This window comes from Rhineura floridana, chromosome 7 (genome assembly GCF_030035675.1).
Source record: "Rhineura floridana isolate rRhiFlo1 chromosome 7, rRhiFlo1.hap2, whole genome shotgun sequence".
NCBI classification, from domain to species: Eukaryota; Metazoa; Chordata; class Lepidosauria; order Squamata; family Rhineuridae; genus Rhineura; species Rhineura floridana.
In genome coordinates, this window is record NC_084486.1 from 126,774,985 (window position 1) to 126,798,247 (window position 23,263).

A 23,263-nucleotide genomic window follows, 5' to 3' on the forward strand; every position below is an offset into this window, starting at 1 on the left:
AGCAGGATCCTTGGCAGAAAAAAAACCTTGATCCAAATAAATGTTTGGACCTATGCCATGGAACTAGCACCCTCCTGGCAAATTCCTACTACTGGAAGGGCAGGATACAAATCTAATAAATAAATAAATTGCATAGTTTACAACACAACCTCTCCCAATGGCACTTAGATCACCTCATGGAAAAGCAGCCCCTAAGTGACTGTGGCTACACCTGGTGGGTGCCACCTGGATTGTACACCTAAGGTGAGGTCATCAAGTTGTCCCAATCCCAGCTCAAGCCCAATTCTTCAAGCTACTGGTCCATACTGCTTAACTAGAAATGCTGAATTCTTGGGGCATCAGAATACTACCTCTAACTTCACAACCTTCCTCACTGATCAAGCAATTACAATCAGTGTTGGGCATTGTGTCATTGTTAAAAGGTTTACTATAAACATGCAGATGGATCCCACTTCACTCCTCACCTTACTGTGAGAGCAGGAACAACAAGCCACAATCTGCGGTTTAATGTTGTCATGGATTAGTCTCCTTCAAACAAACAATAGTGTGAAGCCAAGGCTTGTTCCTGTACTGATGGTTTTGAGATAAAACACAAACCCACTTCAGACATAATGCTAAGGCAGGGATCGTGGTTTGTTGCTTCTTTTAAGGGAGGAGTGTAGTGACAGAGATTTCTGCACTCATGGCAAGTCATTAACTATTGTCTACCATGACATGAGAATTGGGCCACATCTACTAATCACTGAAATTGTCACAGATTGCTGAGGTAGGTGGACTCTCTGGTCCTGCAAACCACTTGTGTTCTGAAGTAAAGAATGAATTCTTGGCAACACTTAACAGATCAGCTTCACCTGGCTGTTGGGTCAAAGGGGTTCTAGTAAAAATGAACAGACTATACAAGATTGAAGTCAGCTACTTCTGCTGTACATGACATAGAAGTGATACATATGACAAACCAATTGGGTTTTTAACCTGCTCTTTAAATTTGGGAGGAAGGAGCAGACAGGGTCCCAAGTACAGATTACCAAAGCATCAACCAATATGGCTTTGGAAAAATCTTGATATACAAATGTAGACATGCATTAAAAAATAATCACACATCTTGAACACCATCCAGGTTTGGCATGTTTCTCAAGAGGTTTAATAGCCATTTAAACTTTCCAGCATGATTTATTGTTGAACCTTTTTCCCAAACTTGTTCAGGAGATTATTTGCAAAACTTTGCATGTTATGTCTATGAATGCCTATAACACATTCCTGTAAAAACTATTTTTCCTTAAGGGAGAAAACTGTTCACATTAACAAGATCTATTAGCTTATTCTGTCAACATATCAGCACCTTCTCCACCAGTAGCATCTTCAGATATCTGGAGATCGTCCAACATTTCAGCAAGACTGATCCGGGGAATACCCTCATCGTCCGTGTCACTTTCTACCGGAATGATTGTATCTATAACACCAAAAGGCAACATAAGACCTCAAAAACCCATGTCTTTAAACCTTTAAATACACAAATAGCATGCCTCTGTGCTTTATTCAGAATGCTATACTTCAAAAAGAAAAGAAAAAATAGTGGGGATCCTCAAGAAAATGCTGCTGTTTCTTTTCAAAAGATTTACATCCCCCCCCCCCGATAGCTATACTGCTCAAGATCAGGGCTGGTGAACAGCTTGCTTTGCAGCCCAAAGCTCCGCAGTGTATGAATTATAGTGCAACAGCGTTCAGGATGAATTAGGAAGCCTTTTCCTCCACCCTACCCTCCCACAGAACTCTCCTAGCTTTGAAAGGACTGACAGCATCGTGGATGTAAGGAGGGGGGAGAGGAGAACAGCTTCCTCAATTTAGGGTATTGCAAGCTGTCAGGTGCTGTGCTGTCTCCTTTGGAGAATAAAGACTTGGGGGGGGGAAGAGGTATTAATTAGGATCAGTGGAAGTGCTGCTTTCCCTTTCAACCCCAATTAACCAATCCCACAAAGGGCATTTCAAGCTATAAAGGGGATAGATCCAAACAGTGTGCACCCCTCAATCCCAATTCCTCTCCCCACTTCCAGCCCTGGGCTGAAGGGAACAAATGGCAGACCCCTTGATTGCCTTCAGCCTAAAATTCATGCCAAATGTTTGAGCCTGTTCTCTGCCCTCCTGCTGCCAGAATTTCATGGCAGAATGAGGGCAATGCACACACGTAGCCCCGGGCCTCCTAACACTTGCATTCCTCTCCTCCTTTTTCAAAAAAGATTATTCTGCATACAGGCGGGCCCCGCTTATACGGCAGGTTCCGTTCCAGACTGCCGCCGTAAAGCAGAAATCACCGTAAAGCGGAACCCATTGAGGATAATGTGGCGTGTCGCGTGAAAATGCCGCGAAATGGCGCAAAAGCACAAAAATGGCTTTAAAACAGGGAATTTCCCCTGAAAGCCACTGCATTAGCGGAACGCTGGAAAGCGAAGCACTGGTAAGCAGGGCCCTACTGTACCTGGGATGTCCAAGTTTAGAGATGTCTCTGGATGACCTTGATTTTTTTTTTAAACCATAAAGTAGCTCGCTTCACCATTGGAGGGAACAAATTTGGAGACCGAAAGGAAAAGGAAAGATTGGGAAATCTTCCCCCTCTACAGCACAACAGTATAAGACTGCTAAAGTGAAGTGAGCAGGAGGCTGCTCATCTAGGCCTGACCCTGAAGAGTAGCATGTATGGATGATGGGGAATATTTTCATGTCTCCTTCTCTGTAGTGTATGAGAGAGATGTAGTGGCAGGGGTGGGGGTAGGGAGGACTTGGGGTCAGCAAGCACATATCCCCTGCTCTTAACTTCAATTCTTTTAGGACACTCTTCTTCAAACTTTGATCCGCAGATGTGGTTGGACTACAACTCTTATCATCCCCAAACAGCATGGCCAATGATCAGGGATGATGGGAGTTGTAGTCCATCAGCATGTGGAGACCCAAGGCTGAAGAAGATTGTTTTAGGATACAATAAGCTGTTAGAGTGGCTGCCCACACAACAGTTTAAGGAATCCTTGTAGGGGTAATTCATTAGGTTCAGTCAAAATTCTTTGCTTCTGACCCTATTTAACCCTCACCCTTTTAGCCTCAAAGGAACCAGAGTCCTTAAAACTGTATAGCATCCTGGTCTAGGGAAGGGAGAGAGAACCCTAATTCCACTCACCCCTCCAGGGTGCTCTTGTTAGGGGCTCAATCAGACGATTTCATCCTGTTTACCATCTCCACCCCAACAGATGCTCCACTGACCTCAACATTCACTATCTCCTGGAGGGCGCTGAGTTGAATATGCTCAGATTTGTAGGACCACAATATTTTTCTGTAAATCTAAACAGTCCCCCAAGTATGCAGAAACCCGTATCTTGTATGCGGCTGGTGCTGTTTTGCTGCCCTACTGTTTCAAATGAGACTAAGTTGGCTATTAATTAGTGTGTACCCTGAACAGAAATATATGATGTATTAGAAGTCCTAAGCTAGACTACAGGAAGAAATCTACAGAAGAGATGTAGGCACCTGTCTATTATGTCTTCTGTAACTTCTCTTCCCAAAAGGTGGCACCAAAATGGCTTGGAGCATTCAGCCCCAGAGAGTTATGACGAGGCCAGCAGACCAAACACAGGAAACACAGGTTAACTAAATACTTAGTTAGCTGTCAAACCATTAATTTAAGAGAAGAGTGGCCGCCATTTATGGTGAACTCCAGATATCACTGTAGACAGGCAAAATGTAAATAAATTAATTAACTATTTCAGAAACTTACTTTTATAAATATTGACATTTTTTCTAATTGTCTCATCTTCTTCAAGATCTTCTAGGAAGTCCTGGTATTGTCTATAGAAGGTTCACATTGGAAATAAAAGTGAGCAAGTCTGATTTGCCAAGGAACTATGTACATTCTGTTGTTATACGCATAAACTGTAAAAAGAATATATGAAGTAACTTATTTCTGGCTACAGGTGAGTCCTACAATATTGTATAAACTAGCATCCAACTACTAGGCAAGATGAACATTCACAGGGGGAGAGGGGACAAATCAGTTTCAAGCATTCAAGATTAGAATGTGCTAAAGATGTGCAAGATTCCTGATCAGATCTCTCCAGAGTTTAATCCTTTCCATCACACACTAAATTGATCTCCCTCTCGCTGATCTTTCAAACACAGTGGAAAAAAGACTGTCTTTCTTCCATCTGCTTCCATCACTGTTTCATGTGTTTTATTATAAGGTATTGATTTTCTTATACAGTGCTCTGAAATCCAGTGGAAGAAAGGAAGGTATACAAGTGTTTTAATAAACAAAGAGCAGCTAGCGGGGAGGAATGTAAATGAGAGAAACATAGCATGTGTATAGGGAATGGTGAAATATCCCTTCTCCTAGCATATAAAAATTGAAGCTTGCTGCAGCTGTTTTAAAATGGGAGAAAACCTCTCATGAGATTCAACCATACATTTACCATGTTACATTAATCCCAGTCTTTAATAGTAACTTAAATTTCTACAATGTTCAAATTCTGTGGCATCTAATTTATTATTGCAGGTAGCAACTGGAATTCTCACCCAGATATTCAGCCAATCAGTTTAGTCCATAATATTCCAGAGCTGAAAGGCTATCCAGTTCTTGCACTCAGAAACAAAGCTCTGAAACCAAGCTTGAATACACTAGCTTAGTAGGTAGGATACACCCAAGAACATTCAGTTTACAGCAGGAAAGAGATAACAGAGAGACCCATGGAAGCACTGAGGTCACCCATGTTAGAGCCACCTCCAGGGCTAAGAACAAGCAAGCACACTGTGATCCATGCTACTGGGGGCACCAAAATTCTCCAAAGGTTACCATTCAACCTATGTTTGGTTCCTTCCACAGGATAACGTTATCAACGCTTTAGCAGCAGTCCATCCTGCTATTTCCAGCTGAGGCACTCTGATGACTGAAAGAGTCTCAAAGGCTCCCAAGCCACTGGTTAATCATTGGTAGAAAACAGGATGGTTGGACTAGATGAATTTTTGGTCTAATCTAGCAGGGCTGCTCTTACATTCCATCTCAGTTTTGAAACTAAAATGTTTGCTCACAGACTAGTGTTAAAAGACTATTCCAGTATATTAGTCCAATATCAATAGAAACTACTTTGTGATTTCCTATCTAAGTGTTCACTTTTTGCAAATTTTCAATATGGAAAATATACACAGAGCCATTTTTACCTCTTTGGCCTATTGTCCTTGTCCCCCACTTGACTCATTTTGTGAAAACTGTGCTGTAGTTTTTATTTTAAAAATACGCTGCAGCATATTTATCTAATGGTGTCAACACTGAATGAGATCTGGACTTGGCACTCACTGTCATATTGTAGCTATGCATTAGTTTAAACAGTACACATAAAATCCAATAAAATTGTTTTCTCTGCCACCTTATTTTGCTCATGAAAATATGAATGGACTGATTGAACAGGTGGCGAATAAACAACACAGGAAACCCCCAAACCTTTCATCATCTGTGTCCATGCCCTCTCTGTCTCTTTCCAATTCTTTCAGTTTCCAGTTCCTGCGACGTTGACGTTTTGCGCGATCATAGCTCTTCTTGATCAAAACCTATGAATGGAAAGGGCAAGAAGGGGAAGGTACCGGTTCAGAAATATCACCAGCAGAACAATACTGAAAGATCCCTTAAAAGAAAATGCTTAAATCAACATCTTAATTTGAAGCAACTACAAAACCACAAGGGGCAGTGTGGGAACTGACAGTGAAGGAAACTGTTTGTACTGGTTTCCATAAATGCTCAAATTACACACACACATATATATTACTTTTCAATCCTTCTCTAAGATATGCCAGCATTATTACTTCCATGTCTAGGAGGGGAAGGCAGAGATGGAGAGATAATCCCACAGACTAAGCCACACAGAAACAATTCATGGCCAAAGTGACATTTCAACCAGTGACTGAACTCTTTACTATCCCGCCAGAACTATTATTTATTTATTATTTAATTTGTATCCCACCCTTCCTCCCAGCAGGAGCCCAGGGCGGCAAACAAAGCACTAAGAACACTTTAAAACATCATAAAAACAGATCTTAAAATACATTAAAACAAAACAGTATTAAAAACATTTTTAAAAAAACTTTTAAAAAAGGGTTAAAAACATTATTAAAGAACATATTAAGCAATTCTAACACAGACACAGACTCTGGGATAGGTCTCAACCTAAAAGGCCTATTCAGGTTTCTATTTTGGATTACCACTAGTAAATGGAAGTCAAGATTTTCGTACGACAAAAAATAAAATAAAAAAGCTGTCTCTTTTGACCTCAATATAAAAAATATCAAGGAAATGTTGCAGAACATTTAACACATTTAAGAATAAATGAAGAGACACAACTCCAGGAGAAGCAGGAGGGAGATTATTTTTTTTTAGTAGCAGTATCAATGACATTCAATACCACTGCAGTAGGTTAAGAAACACAAGCACCATGAGCCGTATCTGAACCACCAAGGCTCTCCTACCCCTCCTTCTGGAATGACTGCACATACTTGGAGAGGTATGGTAAAGCGAGTCTTGCAGACCTAGACTGAATCCACAAGGCTTCCATTATCTAGACTTATCTAGAAGGAACAGTGGCTGCCCTACCTTATGCATGGGTGAGCAGGGGTTCACACAAGAGCAACAATGATGGGCTAGATGACGCAGGAAGCAGTGCCCTAGGATATGATCGCAAGGCAAATGATGTAGCAACCTTGCTGAAGCTAAACAGGTTTGCGTCTAGTTAGCGCCTGGCTGAAAGATCACCTGGGAAAACTACGAAATGTTACCTTGAGTTCCATCAAGGAAAAAGGTGGAATCTAAATGTAATAAATAGGTGTAAGTGTGAATATGCCGGGTGTTTTTTCAAAGGGTTTGTTTGAGCATTAAGGACAGTCTTGAAGGAGAAGGGGAGGCTTTATGGAAAGATACTTTTCCTGGCTTGAGAGGCTGAAAGCACAGAGACACTGGAGGGAGGCAAAGGGGTTGAAAGTGGGTGAAATTGTGCAGAGTGAGTGTAAGGCTCGTCAAGAGAGCCTGGGCAGATAGGAAAAAGGAATGTCTAAAATTAAGAGATATATAGATAATGTGAGAGTTTCTTACCCTAGCAAATAGATTAAGATTCTTCATCTGTATCAAAATGATCCACATAATTTTTTGATGGAAGGATCAAAAACTTACCACATCAGGAATACTATGGGGATTCATCTTATTTGCAAATTCATCATTTAGATTGCAGTTCACCAAATCAAACCTAAAATAAAAGTACAAAGTAAAAAGTACAAAGAACAGTTTCTTTATATCATATATGTATATTATATATGTCAGTATTTCTAAAGGAAAGAGCAAAGTAGAATGGGAAAGAAATACCTGGGATGTTGTAGGAAGGAACACATTTCAAGAAGCAAAGCATGTTCATACAGAAAATGTAACAAAATAACCACAATGGTAACAAGAATGGAGACTTGCTAAAACTCAAGCCCTTTTACCTTCTAGAAATTATCCATCAATTTATCCGCCTATGTCAGTTGCCTTAAAGCTAGTATTGAATGGACTTTAATTCTATTTTACAGTGATATTGACCTATCTGTTTTGACAGCTTTGTTTGAGAGATGTTATAGCCCAGTTAAAGATTTAGAAATGGCGGTGACAGATGAGAGCTCCATATGTTTTGCTTTTGCTTACTTGCTTCTTTTATTATATATGATTGACACTAGCCCATTCTGCTCTGCTCCCTCACCCCAAGTCCTCTGCGCATGGGCCAGAGGACTACAGCTTTATCTTATTGCATCCTGCATGGGACTTCTGCAGGAGCCTAGAGAGAAACACTCTTTCCATAGCATTTTCTGTGGAAATTATTTGTCAGCACTTACAATACTTCCTACTTTTTCCAGCTCTAACACCAAGTGGTCAATATTTATTATAGCTGTCTAGGGATTCAGCATGCAAACTTCACATTTCTGTGTTTGGTGTCCCAGCTTGCTGCGCTGAGCTGGAGCAGCCTTGATGCCTCCATTAAAGTACTTGCCACTGCCTGAAATATCTGCAGGAGGTGGTGGCAGAGGTGAGGCATGGACTTGGCATAAATGCATGGACAAACAGCAGGAGAGGCGGTTGTTTTCACTTTGCTTCACAACACAGCTGGTAGGCAAGAGAGAAGTGATCAGAGATGCCAAGGGCTGAGAGCTATTGGTGAAGCAAGGTCTCCTAGCTAAAATTAGAGAACAAGACTTTCCTCCAGAAAAGCAACTGCTGGGGACAGGAGCCCTCTCTGTGCACAGAAGTATCCCTGAGCCATAAGTGGCTAGTTCCAATTCACAGCAAACTCAGGCAAGTGGCACTTGCTAGAAAGGGAGAGGCACTCACCATTAGTTAGTGGATTTGTGGACTAAAATAAGAAACCGCTAAAAACATCCATGAAATAGCTTCTGTCCTAAATAGTCATTTCCTCTTAAAAGATTCAGCTCTGTGAATCATTCTGCTTTCTACCAGCAGTGCTGGTGGATGCACAAGGGCAAATATTGACAACTGCAAGTATTTCAGACTGGCTGCCCAAGGAAGTTCTTCTTGAGTTTCTCCACTTCCTTTTAATGCTATCCCATCCATATAACCATGATATTGCAGAAAACCTCTGGAATGTCTAACTTGCCCTGTCTTGTGGCCCTCATTCCTCACCAGCTCCCAAGCCCCCAGTTTTCAGATGTCCCCACTTTGGGAAAACTAATTCCAATGAGCATCAGTGATCAAAGATATTAGACCTCAAGTGGCACAGCCCCCAACCTTCTCTAAGCACTGAACCGAACATCAACCAGAAGAAGTGCAGAACATTACATACCCCAGTGCAAGATCTCCAGGATTCAGAAGATGCCCCAAGTGAGTGCGACAGAAATACTGATGATCTGTATCCAACTCTGATGTTTTCTTCACCCAGGCTTCAGCAAGTGTATGCTTCAAAAGAACAAAAGGAAAAGAACACACAGGATTAAAAAGAGAAGCTAGATAAGTTAAGAGCTGAACTAGAACTTCGCTTACATATTAAGATTTTGAATTTTAATTGCTTCCCGAACTGCCAATTTCCCCAATTTATGTTTCAGTGACTTTTTTGGGGTGTTGATGGTCTCAAATATATTTATTGCATGGCTTCTCTAGTGACATCATCAGAATGTCATTCTGTGTACTGTATAAATATATACTGTTTGCTACAGTGACCTACATAGTTTTGATTTTGTGAACCACTATGTGAAGATGTCACTAGCCAAAGCAGACAAAATACAAAAATAAAGCAAAACTATGCAGATTTGCTTAATTTATACATCACTTTAGCTGTGCTTGCCATGGCGTATGGGTCACTTTGATGACAAATTGTGATAGTTAACAGCCTTGCATACACTGGACAAAAGTGTGCAGTGATTTACCACAGATGCCATTTTCTAATGCTGGACTTATACTCTCCACTTTATCCTGTATAGAAGGATTATAAACACTTTCAACTTGTAAGAATTAAAAAGGATGCTCTTGTTATCCTTGCTATTTCATCAATAGCAAAAGCTGGAACTTTGTTTTTGTAAATAAAAGCATTCCAATGGGGACAATGCTTTTGCTTTCATCTTCCTGAGAGATTAATTATATGAGGATGAAAGACATGACCGTCTTGGTAGTGGCATCCTACTACAGAGCTCCCTTTCAAAAGTAATATACCAGACATTAAAGCCACTTATTTATAGCCTGTATTTGTATACCTCTGGGAGATAGCTCCCTGGCAGAGCACCTGCTTTGCAGGCCGACTGACCCAGGTTCAATCCCCCGCTTCTCCAGTAAAAAGCATCTTAGGTAGCAGGGATGGAAAAAAACTTTTGAGACCTTAGCATAGACAAACCAGGTAAGATGGACCAACGGGCTGGCAACTTCCATATTGTTCTTATTAGAATTTATTACCCGGACTTCAACCAGAGGTCCCAGGTGAGTTACAACAATTTTAAAACACGCATTTAAAACAGTTATAAACAACCTAAACAACATCAAAGAAAATAGGGTGGGTCCTAAAAATATACATTTAAGGTGCTGAAGGCCAGCGTAAAGATGTGCGTATTCAGCATTCATTGAAAGTTGAACAATGAAGTTGTCAGACACAGCTCAGTAGGGAGGGCCTGCTGCACAGCAAAACAACTCCAAGACAGAAAACAAGATTTGGTTAAGCTTCTAGAAGACGTACAATTAATAGAAGAATTCTTACTTTGTTGGATTTCATGCCGGCACCAGCCCCTTGTTTTCTCTCATGAATTTTGCTGATGTCCATTACAATGAACTCCTCCAACTGCTTCGGGTGGAACAAGCTGTTAAAAGGATGACGCCAATAAGGGTTTCCATCAACTTCAGCAACTGAAAGAGAAAAAGAACGATGGAACCAATGCAGATGCTACATACAAGTCACAATTTTTGTTTTATTTTGAAAAAGGTACATTCAACTAATCTACTCTTTAATGCACCTAATCCCATCACAGGAATTAGTAGTTTAATGCAGTTTACTTTAAATGTACCTCAAAGGTTAAATGTTGCAGAAAACTCAATGCTGATACAGAGTGCTTCCTATTAGTATTAGGGGGCAATCCAAACACAACTACTGCTGGTATAAGCGGAGTTTCAAATAAGTGGACCTCTAGCTGAGCCTGGGCTACACCAGCTGAAGTCCCTCATTCCAGTTCAGCCAGAGATGTGTCGGCGTAAATCCTCCATTCTAGCTCAGCTGGTGCTGGGATAAGTCTCAAAAAAAGAGGCATGACGGGGCAGGGGAAAACTTACCCCTATTAAAAACTCCAGTCAGCTTAGTCACATGGCCTGACAATCCAGCGGATGTTACACTGGCAAAAAGGGTGGTGTAAGTCAAACTATTTAAAGGCTTTTTTTCCCTCTGCAGGCTCAGGCCAGCTCCTCTGACAGTAGCTCCGCTCCTGAATGGAGTTTGGAACAGGGTAAGTTACACCAGCGTAATTTACCCTGGCTTCTTGTAGTCTGGATTCCTCTCCCCCTCAATTATATTGAAGGTGAAAAATATCAAAGACTTACTCTGTAATGTATTAGGATCAATGATGTGAATGGCACTAGTTATCCGGAGGCAAACACAGATCTGGCTCATGTTCCCAAGGCTCTGAGCCAGCTTTGGAGACAAGCATACAACATTGTCCTGCACAAAGAGTAAACCAAAACAAACAACAAAAGGTTTGCTAATTGCCATTGTAAACCTTTTGTTAGCAAAATTATTAAAATGCTAAAAGAAGGTATGTGGAACAGGAAAGGTCAACTAACTCAAAAACAGTGGCTGCCGATATTTGCAATTATTTAGTTTCTCTAAACTGAAGAATTTAAAAGGTTCACAAAGAGGTTAAAATGGTAAAGGCTGTTTTATGTTCATGGCAGTTTTGACTGAATAGGACTGAACTTGCAAGTGATTTATCCTTACTGTACAAATGGTTAAACATAATACCTTAAAAAGTCTGAAGAAAGTTGCTAAATATTTAAGATAAGATCGCCAAGAGAATCCAATCCATTTTGGCTCCATCATTCTTTCTAATATCAACGTCAAGTGGTCTAGTGTTTACAAGTTTGGTGGCAAAATGGAACCACCCCAAAATGTGATTTGTACACATCTGAGGCTTGCAGAAGCATGTAAGTTTGTAAACTCGTTGGAAAACAAAATCGGGTGGAGGGTGCATATGAACTGGACTGCTTGAGCAGCTTATACTATCCTGAAGAAGGGCATGACTGGTCAGAATCTTGAACAGGAGCGCCCCTGTTAAGAATACAAATGGAACCTGCAACAAAGTGTTGCAGCGTAACACTAAATTCTTTAACTGAGTTTCTGTAAGAGCTAGCTGAGAGATTTCAGGTGTTAAAAAAAGGAACCCCAAAAAAACTTCACTTGGAAAACATCTTAAATTCTCGTTAGGCCATTTTCTCCAAATCGTTGCCAAACAGAACAGTATTATCTAAAAAACAAACAAAACTTCAAAATATATTCTATGATAGTATGTGTGTGTTGTACTAGTAGTCTAGAGGAAAACAGTGATTTCTTACTGAAACTGTTGCTGCAGGTGCAAGAATTCTTGGCTGATTCACATACTTGTTTATCACTCAATGACTCCAAATGTGATTAATCTCAGCTGCATGTGTGAACAGTTTCAACTGAAATGTATTGCATTTGAATGGACATTGGATGATATGAAAAGTTCTATCTATGATATCTCATTCACTCATGCAAGTTATCACTTCAAACTAGAATGAACCAGAGATTAATGTGTGTAAATGTGTACATAGTCCTTTGAGATACTGCTACTACTAACATATATAGTTGCTGCTTTCTCATGCAATTGTGGATCTAGGCTACAATCCTACACAGATTTATTTGGGAATAAGTCCCATTGAACTCAATGGGGCCTATTTCAGAATAGACATACTGTATCTAGGACTGCACTGCCAGTGATGTGTAAGCAAACATCCATTTAGTAGAAAGTCCCCCAAGCACAGTTTTTTCTTGATTCCTAATCCACAAAGTGAAAAAGTACCTTGCATACTGGAACAATCTCCACAGAGAAAGTGCTTTTGTAATTGTAAGTATTGCTATGAATGTCGTGAGAGATCAAACGCTGGGATGACTTAGACCTGAAATAAAAGAGCAAATCCAAATGAGAGCAAACAAGAAAAAAAGGAGAAATCCACAGTTGTAAGGAAAGCCTACAGTTACCATGACAAACTGGACAAGAAGGCAAAAACTAACAAGCAATGAAACTATTTGGCTGTGCTTCACCAACTACTCTTAGGTTCTCTAACTGTATGCGTGTGGGAAGAGGGATCCTGAAGTTCTAGGAAGGGTCAACATTCTGAAAGTAGATGAGCTGTTCTCTTGCCCCCAGTTAAAGGTTGGCATTGTAGCCTCTTCTAATATCAGAATTCGCATAGTGCCCCAGCGTATAGATCCTCGCATGTAGCTGCAGACACCACAATACAGTAGGGGCTCACTTCTCGGCGCCCTGCTTTTCAGTGTTCTGCTAATACGGTGGTGCCAGCGGGGTGATCAGCTGGAGCTCCCTGCACTCCAGCTGACTGCATGCTCCAGCTGACAGCGATCAGCTGTAGCATGTGAGCTCCCTGCGCTCCAGCTGATCGCGGCGGCTAGAGCTCCCTGCGCTCTAGCTGATTGCGCACTCCAGCTAGAGCTCCCTGCGCTCCAGCTGACTGCATGCTCCAGCTGATCGCTGTCAGCTGGAGCGTGGTGGCTAGAGCTCCCCATGCTCCAGCTGACAGCAGCTGGAATACAGTAGGGCCCCACTTTCCGGCGGTTTTCACTTTTCGGCGTGGGCCTGGAACCTAACCTGCCGTATGAGTGGGGCCCTACTGTACTGCACATGAAAATTCCAATATGAAAACAAGTAGAAGAGACAATTGGTGTCAATTTGGGAGAAGGGAGATAACAAGGTCTGAGAAATATCGGAGCTCACCAGCTTCAATGGGACTAAACCAGCCTTTCCCAGCTAGTGGGCAACCAGATGTTGTTGGACCACAACTCCCATCAGCCTCAGCCAGCATTGCCAATGGTCAGGAAAGATGGGAATTGTGGTCCAACATCTGGTGGCCCACTAGTTGGGAAAGGCTGGACTAAACGAAAACATCTTAGTAGTGGATCATACACTTTAAATCTTACCTACAAGGAACTGTGCACTGAAGAAAGTCTACCATCTTTTGAGCATGCTGTTTCGAAGCATAGTAGAAATCAAGGCCATCTGAAAGCATGTATATAGAATTAATGTCATGGCAATTCATGTTGACATATTATCATAAGGATCTATGTTCTTCAGAGCTTGCACAGATTTGCATGCAAGCCCCAAGGCTATTTCCCCCCTTTCTGCATTAACAATACATTGTGTTTATCACAAATATTTTCCTTTTGCATAAATGCATCTAGGAATGGTGTTTTTTCTTCTTGGATGAAATGCATAATAGTGTAATATGTTTTAAATGCCTCTGTGAATGGCCTGGGGGCACATGATACTGCAGCAGTGCTGAGGGTGTACCTGATCAATCCCTTGGACAGGAAACCATTTGGAACTTCATGTAAGAGCAGGGGAAAAGTAGAATATATTTCTCTAGTTCTTTCTATGCAAAATCTTAATATGGGTGATATCCAATGCTAGCCATACTCGAGAGGAGAACCACTGAAACCAACAAACTTAAATTCATTGATTTCAATAAGTCTACTGTGAGTGGGACCAACATTGGCTATCACCCTATATATGCACACAAAGCATCATCTATGCCATATGCCAAAGCATTAATTTGGAAAAACCTAGCATCTTTCATGCCTGCAAGTAATCCCTGAGTTAATATTTACTCCTCCAAGAACCTATGTCAATTTAGCTAATATCAGTTGTTTCATAAAAAGGTCATTATAAATGTTGCTCACCATGAATTTCTTTTATCCGAAGAGTGTTCTGATGAAGCCTATGTTTTAAAATTAATTGTTCCAAGTAGTAGAAAGTTTTTTTATGAAGAGTCTAAAATTTAAGAATAAAAACAAGGTTTGTAAAGGAAAACATACATCATGTTAATGTAAAGCCCCCCCCCCCGTATGTGACAATGTAGCTGATCAACAGGGTTACCATTTCACCCAAAGCCCAAACAGCTGATAGACACTGAAAACTACTAAATATATAAACATGCAGCACAATACTAAGTATGTTAACTGAGAAGTAAGTTCCACTAGTTTAGTTTAGTGGAACTTGCTTGGAGGTATACATACTTAGCATTGCAGCCTTAAACAGACTGGAAAACATGGGGAAAACATTGAAACAAATTGCAGTTTGCACTAATTCTGTGCAACACCTTCAAAACTAGCCAATCGCAGGGAGTTTAAAAACAAATACATGTATATACAATACACATATACCTTCTGTCTAATTTGTACCACTGCTTTCCAGAAGTCCTTAGCTTCAACTCGATGGCAATCATCGCACATTTGAGACTGAACCACATATTCTACTATAAAGATTTGTTGAAGAATCGCACCATTCATCACCTAAGAAAGAAAGGTCAAAATTTTAAGTTTTTCCATCTCCACTGCTAGAGAATAACTTTTCAAGGTCTGTATTTTTTGTTGCTGGTTTTCTTTCAGAAAAGACTTCTCTATAACATAGATTAATTGACATTAAAATAGAGATTAAAAGCTTTGAATACTGAATCTCAGCTCAATATTCCACAGCTTTTCTACCTATCTGTGACATACACAGAGCAAAATAGCTATCATTCTTCACCTCACAATTGTGCTATGAAGTAGAATTATGGATACTGAAGAAATGCAAAGATCATTAAGTACACCCCCCAATCTTAAAGCAAGATTCCGTAACATTTCACTGTACAGGAATCCCTACAGTCTGATTCTACACATGATTATGTGGAAGTAAATTCCAGTATTTTACAGGGACTTACTCACAAGTGTCATAATACAACCGCAGCATTACCCAGAACTCAGCAAGTGACAAAAGAGCATTCTTTATTTCCTCTAGCTAACGTAACATAGCCTTACAGCATCGTCCTGTCTTTAACCATTCTTTTGATTTATTTAAGTTACTTCCAATCTTAATCACCTCCTTTTGTACAGTCAGCTTTATTTTAAGTCTTTTGGAGTGTGGTTCAGTCCATACAAATCCTGCTTCGATCAACCGTACCTGTCAGGAGGAAAAACCATGCCACATTATTATACATTTTTCCAAAAATGTATGGCAATTTAACAGCAGAAATGGTAGCACATAAGAGCTCAGACCTATGCTCAACCAATGTCACTACAAAGTGTGAAAATTGTTGAAAAGATACAGGTTACTTATTAAACCTTATAAGACTCTAGGAAACGTGCATAACAGCAAATATAACCAAGAAATAATGACAGTAATTCTGAATCCTCTTTATATTAGGTGCTTGTTTCTGCCCGCTAGATTTTTGACTTTTTCTCTGAATGCGAGCTCACCTCCACCCCATCTCCACTCAAACATTGTTTTGAAAGACAAATCATATAGTGAAAGCTCTTGCAGTGCTACGGACTGCTGTTCAGAATATTTCCCATCCATCTACTCCAAGAAATCCCCAAGTTAATAGCAAATACCTTATATCCATGGAACTGCTATATTAAACACATCCCTGCATATATTTGCGCTTTTAATAAATCATCATGTATTTGCCAACTACATTACAACATAATTTTGTTTATCTGAATGCCTACCTAGTCTTAGGCCAGATACTCCAGATAGGCAACAACATATTTCAGAATTTAATTACACTAAGCTAACAGTTCTTCCAAATCAAGTGGGTACTAGAACCCCCACAGGTAACCAGAACCACTGTGCAGTCCATGAGCATCATGATTCAGGTTCTTATAAAATACATAGATATTTAAAGCTGGGACTATCCAGCAAGTTGTTTTGGATGTACCAGTTCAACAAGCAGAATGGCACACATAATGTTTTTACCTCCATACAATCATGAAGCAGAGCTGGGCCCAGCAAAGAGACAGATGTGGCCTGGTTTGCACATCACATTAAACCACATTTAAACTAAACTATTGTTTAATCTGAATGAGCAGCAAGCTGTTGCATGCTACTGAAGTCGCACTGTCTGAACCCGGGGTAGTGGATTGTTTCTCTTCAAATAAATTGTGAACGGAAGCCAAGTTTCCGAGAGAAACAAACCATGATCTCAGGCTCGGATGATACAACATGCCAGACCACAGCTTCTTTACTGGCAATGCAGCAACAGTGAGAGAGGGGGAGGAGTGAAACAGCCATGATTTCAGCAGCATGGACCAGTTTAGTTTAGTTCATCTATAACCTTTTACCTACTTGTTACCCTCCTCCATGGTTAACATAATTTCAGTTTTCTGACACTTTCATAGAGCAGAGAGGGCGGCTTATGGGCTTCCCTCGGTGAACTCTTACTTTTATACTGTGTTTATGTATGTGTTTATGTATATGGAAATTGTTTATATATTTTGCTTTGTAAATTAATTTGGTATGTTTTTTAAAATTGTACCTTGTGTGTTCTATTGTAAACCGCTTTGAGATCTTTTAGATAGTAAGCGATCTATAAATGGAAACAATAATAATAATCTATGGCTTAATGCGATGTGCAAGCTAGGCCTATGTGGTGGTAAGATATACGTATCTATTTGGAGCATTTATACCCCACCTACTAACTGAAGTTCTTGAGGCAGTTTACATTACATTTCAAATACAACAAAATTGACAAGACTTGCTATGGAGGTGCAATGGTGTCTGTAAGTTTTCCCCTCACATGTTTCAGCTACTACTCTGCACTGAATCTCTTGGCTGTGGCAGATCGCAGAAAATAGTCAAATGTTAGTTCCTTACAGGGTGGGGCTTCCTTGTCTGGACTGCCACACAGTTTGGGCTGAGAGTAGGCACAAGGGGCACTGGGAGAAGATGGGTGTTGACAAGCTTCCCCTAGTACTCTGATGTTCCAGCTGCCACTCTGCTTCTAAACCTCTCCTATGAGACTGCTCGTTAACGGAGCAAAAGGTATTTTATGCAGCTTCCATGTCTAGGTGCATAATGAAAAGTGGCACTCCGCTAGCCTTTAACCACACTCTTTCCCTCACAAATGGAATGGGTCAAAAGTGATACCCCATTCCATATAGTCACATCAACACCATACATTTCAAGCAGTTAGTTTACGCAAAAGAATCCAGGGAACTGTAGTTTAAGGGTGCTGGAAATCTGTGGGAGGTAAACTACAGTGCCTAGGATTATTTGGGTGAAGCCATGGCTGTTAAAATGCTATACATGTGCTTTAAATGTAGAGTGTGGCTGTAACCTGTTTTAGTGAATGCTTAATAGGTACAGATTCTAGATTGTGTAGGTGCTTCTGAATACAGAAGCCAGGAACAACTCTTTTGAGGTGAGTATGTCCTAGTACAGATTATTAGGGAATTATCACTGTATGAAATGCCACCCCCCCAAAAAAAAACACCTTTAAAGGGCTTCAATTTAAATGCATGTGCTTGGAGAATCAACTCATTGTTAGTGGCTAAGTCATTCATAAAGAATCAAAACTTTCACAAACAGTATGACGTTTACAAAAATGTATTAGACCCCACTTCTACACAAAAATGCAGACCTACAAGACTAACCTTACTAAGGGAAGCTTTGATTTTTTTAAGGCATAACGTCAGAAGTTCTCTTGATTCCAAGGCACATTGGATCCAAGATCCTGGTGGTTGAAGATACCTAAAAGTGAAAAGAAAACAATACATGAAACCAGTTCAAACTAAATGCATACAATGATGTGTCTATCTTTAAATAGAATTATAAATACATATTGTTAACAATGACACCAGAAAAATAGTTTCATAGTCTTCTGTATCCAATATTTTTCCATCATCATCCAACAACTTATTTTCCCTGTCCAGCTATTTTTTCACTCAGTTTTACAGCCATAGTCAGAAGTTATAAATACAAATTTAAGTTCATTACCTGATGCATACATATGTAACTGCTAACGCAACTGATATACATGCACAACAGATATAAGCAGGGAAATATTTTAGACTTTTGACTCACAAACAACAGGAATCTCAATGAAGGTTTTGCCTGATTGTAGATTTAGGCATTTTTCTCATGAGTCAAAACAGCTACTTTTACTTTTTAAAATGTTTATATAAACACTCAATATTCTCTTAAGCAGGTATCTTTAATAATTTGAAAACAGTTGGTACCTTCCACATTGTTTGCAGAAATGAACAATGACTTGCTTAGGAATTCCTTCTGTAATGTCCACTTGAGTCCGCAAACATGCTACGCACATGTTGGCTGGGTTTGGTGGGATTGCAATGCCACACTGGCAGCATAGGCTAGAATATAGGAACAAAATTGCTATTAAAACAGAAATGCATAGTTTCTTCAAGACAGATGATTTTTTTTTCAGTCACAAAACGAAAAGTGATGATGATCCTCCAGATAGTGCTAGAATTCAATCTAATGAGGACAGAGTTCAAACATTACTGAGCCAACACAATGGATGATCTATAGCAACTTAATAGCTCCTAAGTTTACGTGCCTAGTCTGCTAGTTGGGTATAATAACAACCTTGTTTTTGAGAACAAACAAGGTAAGAATTGGGGCACATTTAAGTGCTTTGATGCTAATACTACTAATAATCTGAGAGATCCGTTCTTGCATTTCAAAGTTCAGTTACAAAGCATTGTATAATGCATCTGACATAGTAGGTTCTGACCCACAAACACAAATGACTTTTTTGTTGTTTTTACCATTGGTAATTTCTAATGATTTTGATATTCCAGTACTTCAGTGTATAAATAACAGAAGAACATTTAGATCTTAAGGCTAATCCAATTATATAAGTAGACACTTAGCACAGACCAACCTGAAAGGTACATGGGGAGAATTCTTCGTAACAAAGAATGTGGCCCTGCATGGAAGACTCTTGTATGGTGAAAAGCTGATATACCAAGGGAAAAAGCTTCTAGCCTAGCCTCTACCTCATTACTTAAGCTGCAATCCAATACATGTCTACTCAGCATTAAGCTCCACTGGGTTCAATGGGACTTACTCCCAGGTACGTGTGTATTGGATTGCAGCCTCAGCCTTCCACATGCAAGGAGAAATTGATTTAAAACAAGTAATCCCCCACATATATCCATGGGAAGGACTGCAATGGACCTTCCCACATGACTCTCAAAGATACTGAATTACTCACATGTTCCCCTGGCTGAGCGTTGCAGGCTCTTTCATGTATTCCATATCCGGGTTCATGTGTGGCTCCTAAGAATGAGATGCTCACATGGGCACCTAGTGAAATTAGAACACAGATAAGGGTATAACAACTATTGAAAATGGCTAACATAAGAAGGGCCCTGTGGGATCAGACCAAAAGCCCATGCATTCCAACATCCTGTTCTCACAGTGGCCAACCAGATACCTATGGCTTCTTACGTTCTTAATACTGATGGAGCTCAAATACTGGGGTGTCAACACTAAAGGAAGTAGGGGAAACTCATACCTCAGTGCAAGACAAGAAAATAATTGGGATCCCAGAGCCGTTAAAGAAAAGTCACTGCTAACAGGAGGGGACTCTCAGTCCACTACAGACAGCAACATATTACAAATCTAATACACTACACTGCAGTTGGCATACAGCAAACCATGTACTCTTGACTGGCAGGAAGGCCAAAGCCACATGTAGGGGTAGCAGCACTGAAAGAGGGAAACAAGCCTGTGCAAGGCTGAGGAGAATAAAGGATTCACATATTACAGAATTCCACATGAGAAACACATATAAAGGTTAGGCTGAGTGCATGCTTGGAATTATCCCAAGATATGAGCACAGATTCTTCTCAGCCAAAGTCCAGCACTCTAGCCACTAGACCACCCTGTCTGTCATCAATTCCTACACAGCTTTCCATGTGGGCATTTGGCAGTCTTTGAAATATACTTAAGCAAAAACATCCTTCAAGGTAGAGAAAATATAAAATCAACACATATTTTTCTAAAACGAAAAAAAGGGTCTCTCTCTCTCAAGCCAACACAAAAATCACTTACTGTTGCCGAGATTTATATCCCTTTTTATTTTTAAGCAATCCAAGGAGCCTTTTACAAATTAAAACACACACGATCAATCCAACGCATATAAATAAGTAATAAAACCACGTTCTCTGGGAGCATTCCGTCCCCGTCACTCTCTATGCAAGGGGCCGGTCGTGATTAGTTGGTGGTGAAGGAAACTACACTCTGCATCTACTCAGAGGCACTCTTGCCATATTCGAGTTTTGAAGGTTTAAATCAGACTCCGGGTCTGACTTCTGAAGCAAGGTGGGGTGGAATATAGCCCATTTATTTATTTATTAAATGTGTTAGACCCTGTTCTTCATAAAAATGGAAGATCTCCCAGTGCTTGGGGTTGAGGGGGGGCGATTCATTAAGAGGAGGAGGAAGAGGAGCCGTCGCAGAGACAACACGTGGCACCTGGGCCCAGGGAATCTGAGGACGACCAACGGGGACTGCGCGAGCCAAAAAGGACCCAATCCTGCCCCCCCTCCGTTCCCAACCGCTCTCGCGCCCATACTTACTGGCCGACCACTCTCGGTCCCTCGCGCTCTCCCTTCTTTGACTTAGTTTCTTTCCTTTCCAGCCAGCCGACCAAGGATCAGCCTCGTATTCGGACTTCCGGGAGGAGGAGGAGGAGGAGGAGACACAACTGTCGCGAGAATGTCTTACCCCTTCCGGAACGGGGGGGAGAATGCTAGGGACAGGAGGGTGGGGGAGTTACATGCTGCTATCATTCCGGTTTCTATTTGAATGGCGCCATATGCGTGGTATAGAGACATACCAACTCATGTACTACCTTCAAGTCGATTCCGACTTATGGCGACCCTATGAATACTGTTTTCATGAGGCTGAGAGGCAGTGACTGGCCCAAGGTCACCCAGTGAGCTAACACTACGCCACACTGGCTATAGAGACATAAGAGAGACTGTTTTTCTATCGCTCATAGGTTCAGTTGGGAGCCGGAAGTGTAGTATTGCTTTCCTTGAATGTGTTAGTTGCAAGGGGAACCGCGCGCAGAGATAGAGCGAGGGAAGCACTCTCTGTACATGCTTTGGGATACTTTCTTATAATAAACGATTTAGGCTGCAAATGCATGTCTAATCGGAAGTAAGCTCAGTGGCACGGAATGCTTTCTACCATCTTCGATTGGTAGCCCAGCTACGTCCCTATCTGGACAGTGACAACCTCGCCTCAGTTGTTCATGCTCTGGTAACTTCTGGATTGGACTACTGCAATGCGCTCTACGTTGGGCTGCCCTTGAAGACAGTTCGGAAACTACAGTTAGTCCAGAATGCAGCGGCCAGATTGTTGACGCGGACCAGAAGGTCCGCTCATATAACACCTGTTCTGGCCCGTCTGCACTGGCTTCCTATTTGTTTCCGGGCTAAATTCAAAGTGCTGGTTTTGACCTATAAAGCCTTACACGGCATGGGACCGCAATACCTGGTGGAGCGCCTCTCCCAATATGAAACTACCCGTACACTGCGCTCAACATCTAAGGCCCTCCTCCGAGTACCATCCCATCGAGAAGCTCGGAGGGTGGTGACTAGAAATAGGGCCTTTTCGGTTGTGGCCCCCGAACTGTGGAATAGTCTTCCTGATGAGGTGCGCCTGGCGCCGACGCTGCTATCTTTTCGGCGCCAGGTGAAAACCTTTTTATATTCCCAGGCATTTTAATGTGTACTATTAATATTTATTGATGTATTTTGCTGCTGTTTTGATTTTTGTTTACGTCTGTTTGGTTTGATTCCATTGTATTATTGTATTTATATATTTTCTGATTGTTTTATTGTTATGTACACCGCCCAGAGAGCCCTTGGGCTTAGGGCGGTATATAAATTAAATTAAATAAATAAATAATAAATTGTGTTCAATGGGACTTACTCCCAGGTAAGTGTGTATTGGATTGCAGCCTTTGTGGAGCTGACTATTCCCATGGGGTTTCTGCTTTCGAGACCTGGTTCAGATTAAGTCTTGCAATAAGGTTTTTTCTTTTTGTAACATGCGTGTATAAGTGTGTGACGCATATGCAATATATAAAAATGTAGTTTGTAAATATACAATATAAAATATAAAAATAAATTAAATACTTTAATTAAAATATAATGCAAAATATATTAATGAATAAAATATATTTGGTCAGATGCTGTCACATCTGTCACAGTGGAGGCTACTCAGCCCTTCTCTGTCCCTGGAATGCCCTAATTTGGGGCTTTTCACTGTGGAATCCAGCAGTGCCACTTGGGTCCACCCACAGGTTTCGCAGACTGAGGGGGGAGATCCGCACCAGGAAAGTGACACTGCCATCACTTCACAGGCAGAAGTTGGCAGGGTAGGGTCAGCATGTTGCAAAGCAGGTTGGATTGTTCTGTAAGTCTGGTTGGAATGTTAAAATAAGGTGGTGTGGTTTCTTCATAAGCACACACCACCCAGATAACTTTTTTGAGTGGTATGTCAGTACTGTAAATAAATCTTCAAGGCCAGAAGAAAGTGGGAAGCTATAAGTGGGCATTAACAGTAATATTTAAAATACCAAATCTTCCAGTTTGGTGTAAGTCTGCACTTGAAACAATCAACATAATATACAGAAAGTGGGACTGGACCAAGATGAAGGAGGTGCGAAAATTGGAGG

At 40.8% G+C, this 23,263-nt stretch overlaps 1 protein-coding gene across 1 annotated transcript; it reads right to left on the reverse strand.

Moving 5' to 3' along the window:
* Positions 1-1,114: 1,114 nt before the first annotated feature.
* Positions 1,115-21,316, reverse strand: NMD3 (NMD3 ribosome export adaptor). The gene is made up of 16 exons (XM_061637216.1): positions 21,153-21,316; positions 19,784-19,875; positions 18,783-18,917; positions 18,198-18,294; positions 15,646-15,726; positions 14,949-15,077; positions 14,466-14,556; positions 13,707-13,785; positions 12,571-12,667; positions 11,075-11,192; positions 10,245-10,390; positions 8,847-8,959; positions 7,193-7,265; positions 5,477-5,583; positions 3,761-3,831; positions 1,115-1,450 (listed from the first exon to the last, which is right to left on the reverse strand). Exons 2-16 carry the CDS (start codon positions 19,837-19,839, stop codon positions 1,317-1,319), a joined length of 1,527 nt encoding a protein of 508 aa, XP_061493200.1. The 5' UTR covers positions 19,840-19,875; positions 21,153-21,316; the 3' UTR covers positions 1,115-1,316.
* Positions 21,317-23,263: the final 1,947 nt, after the last annotated feature.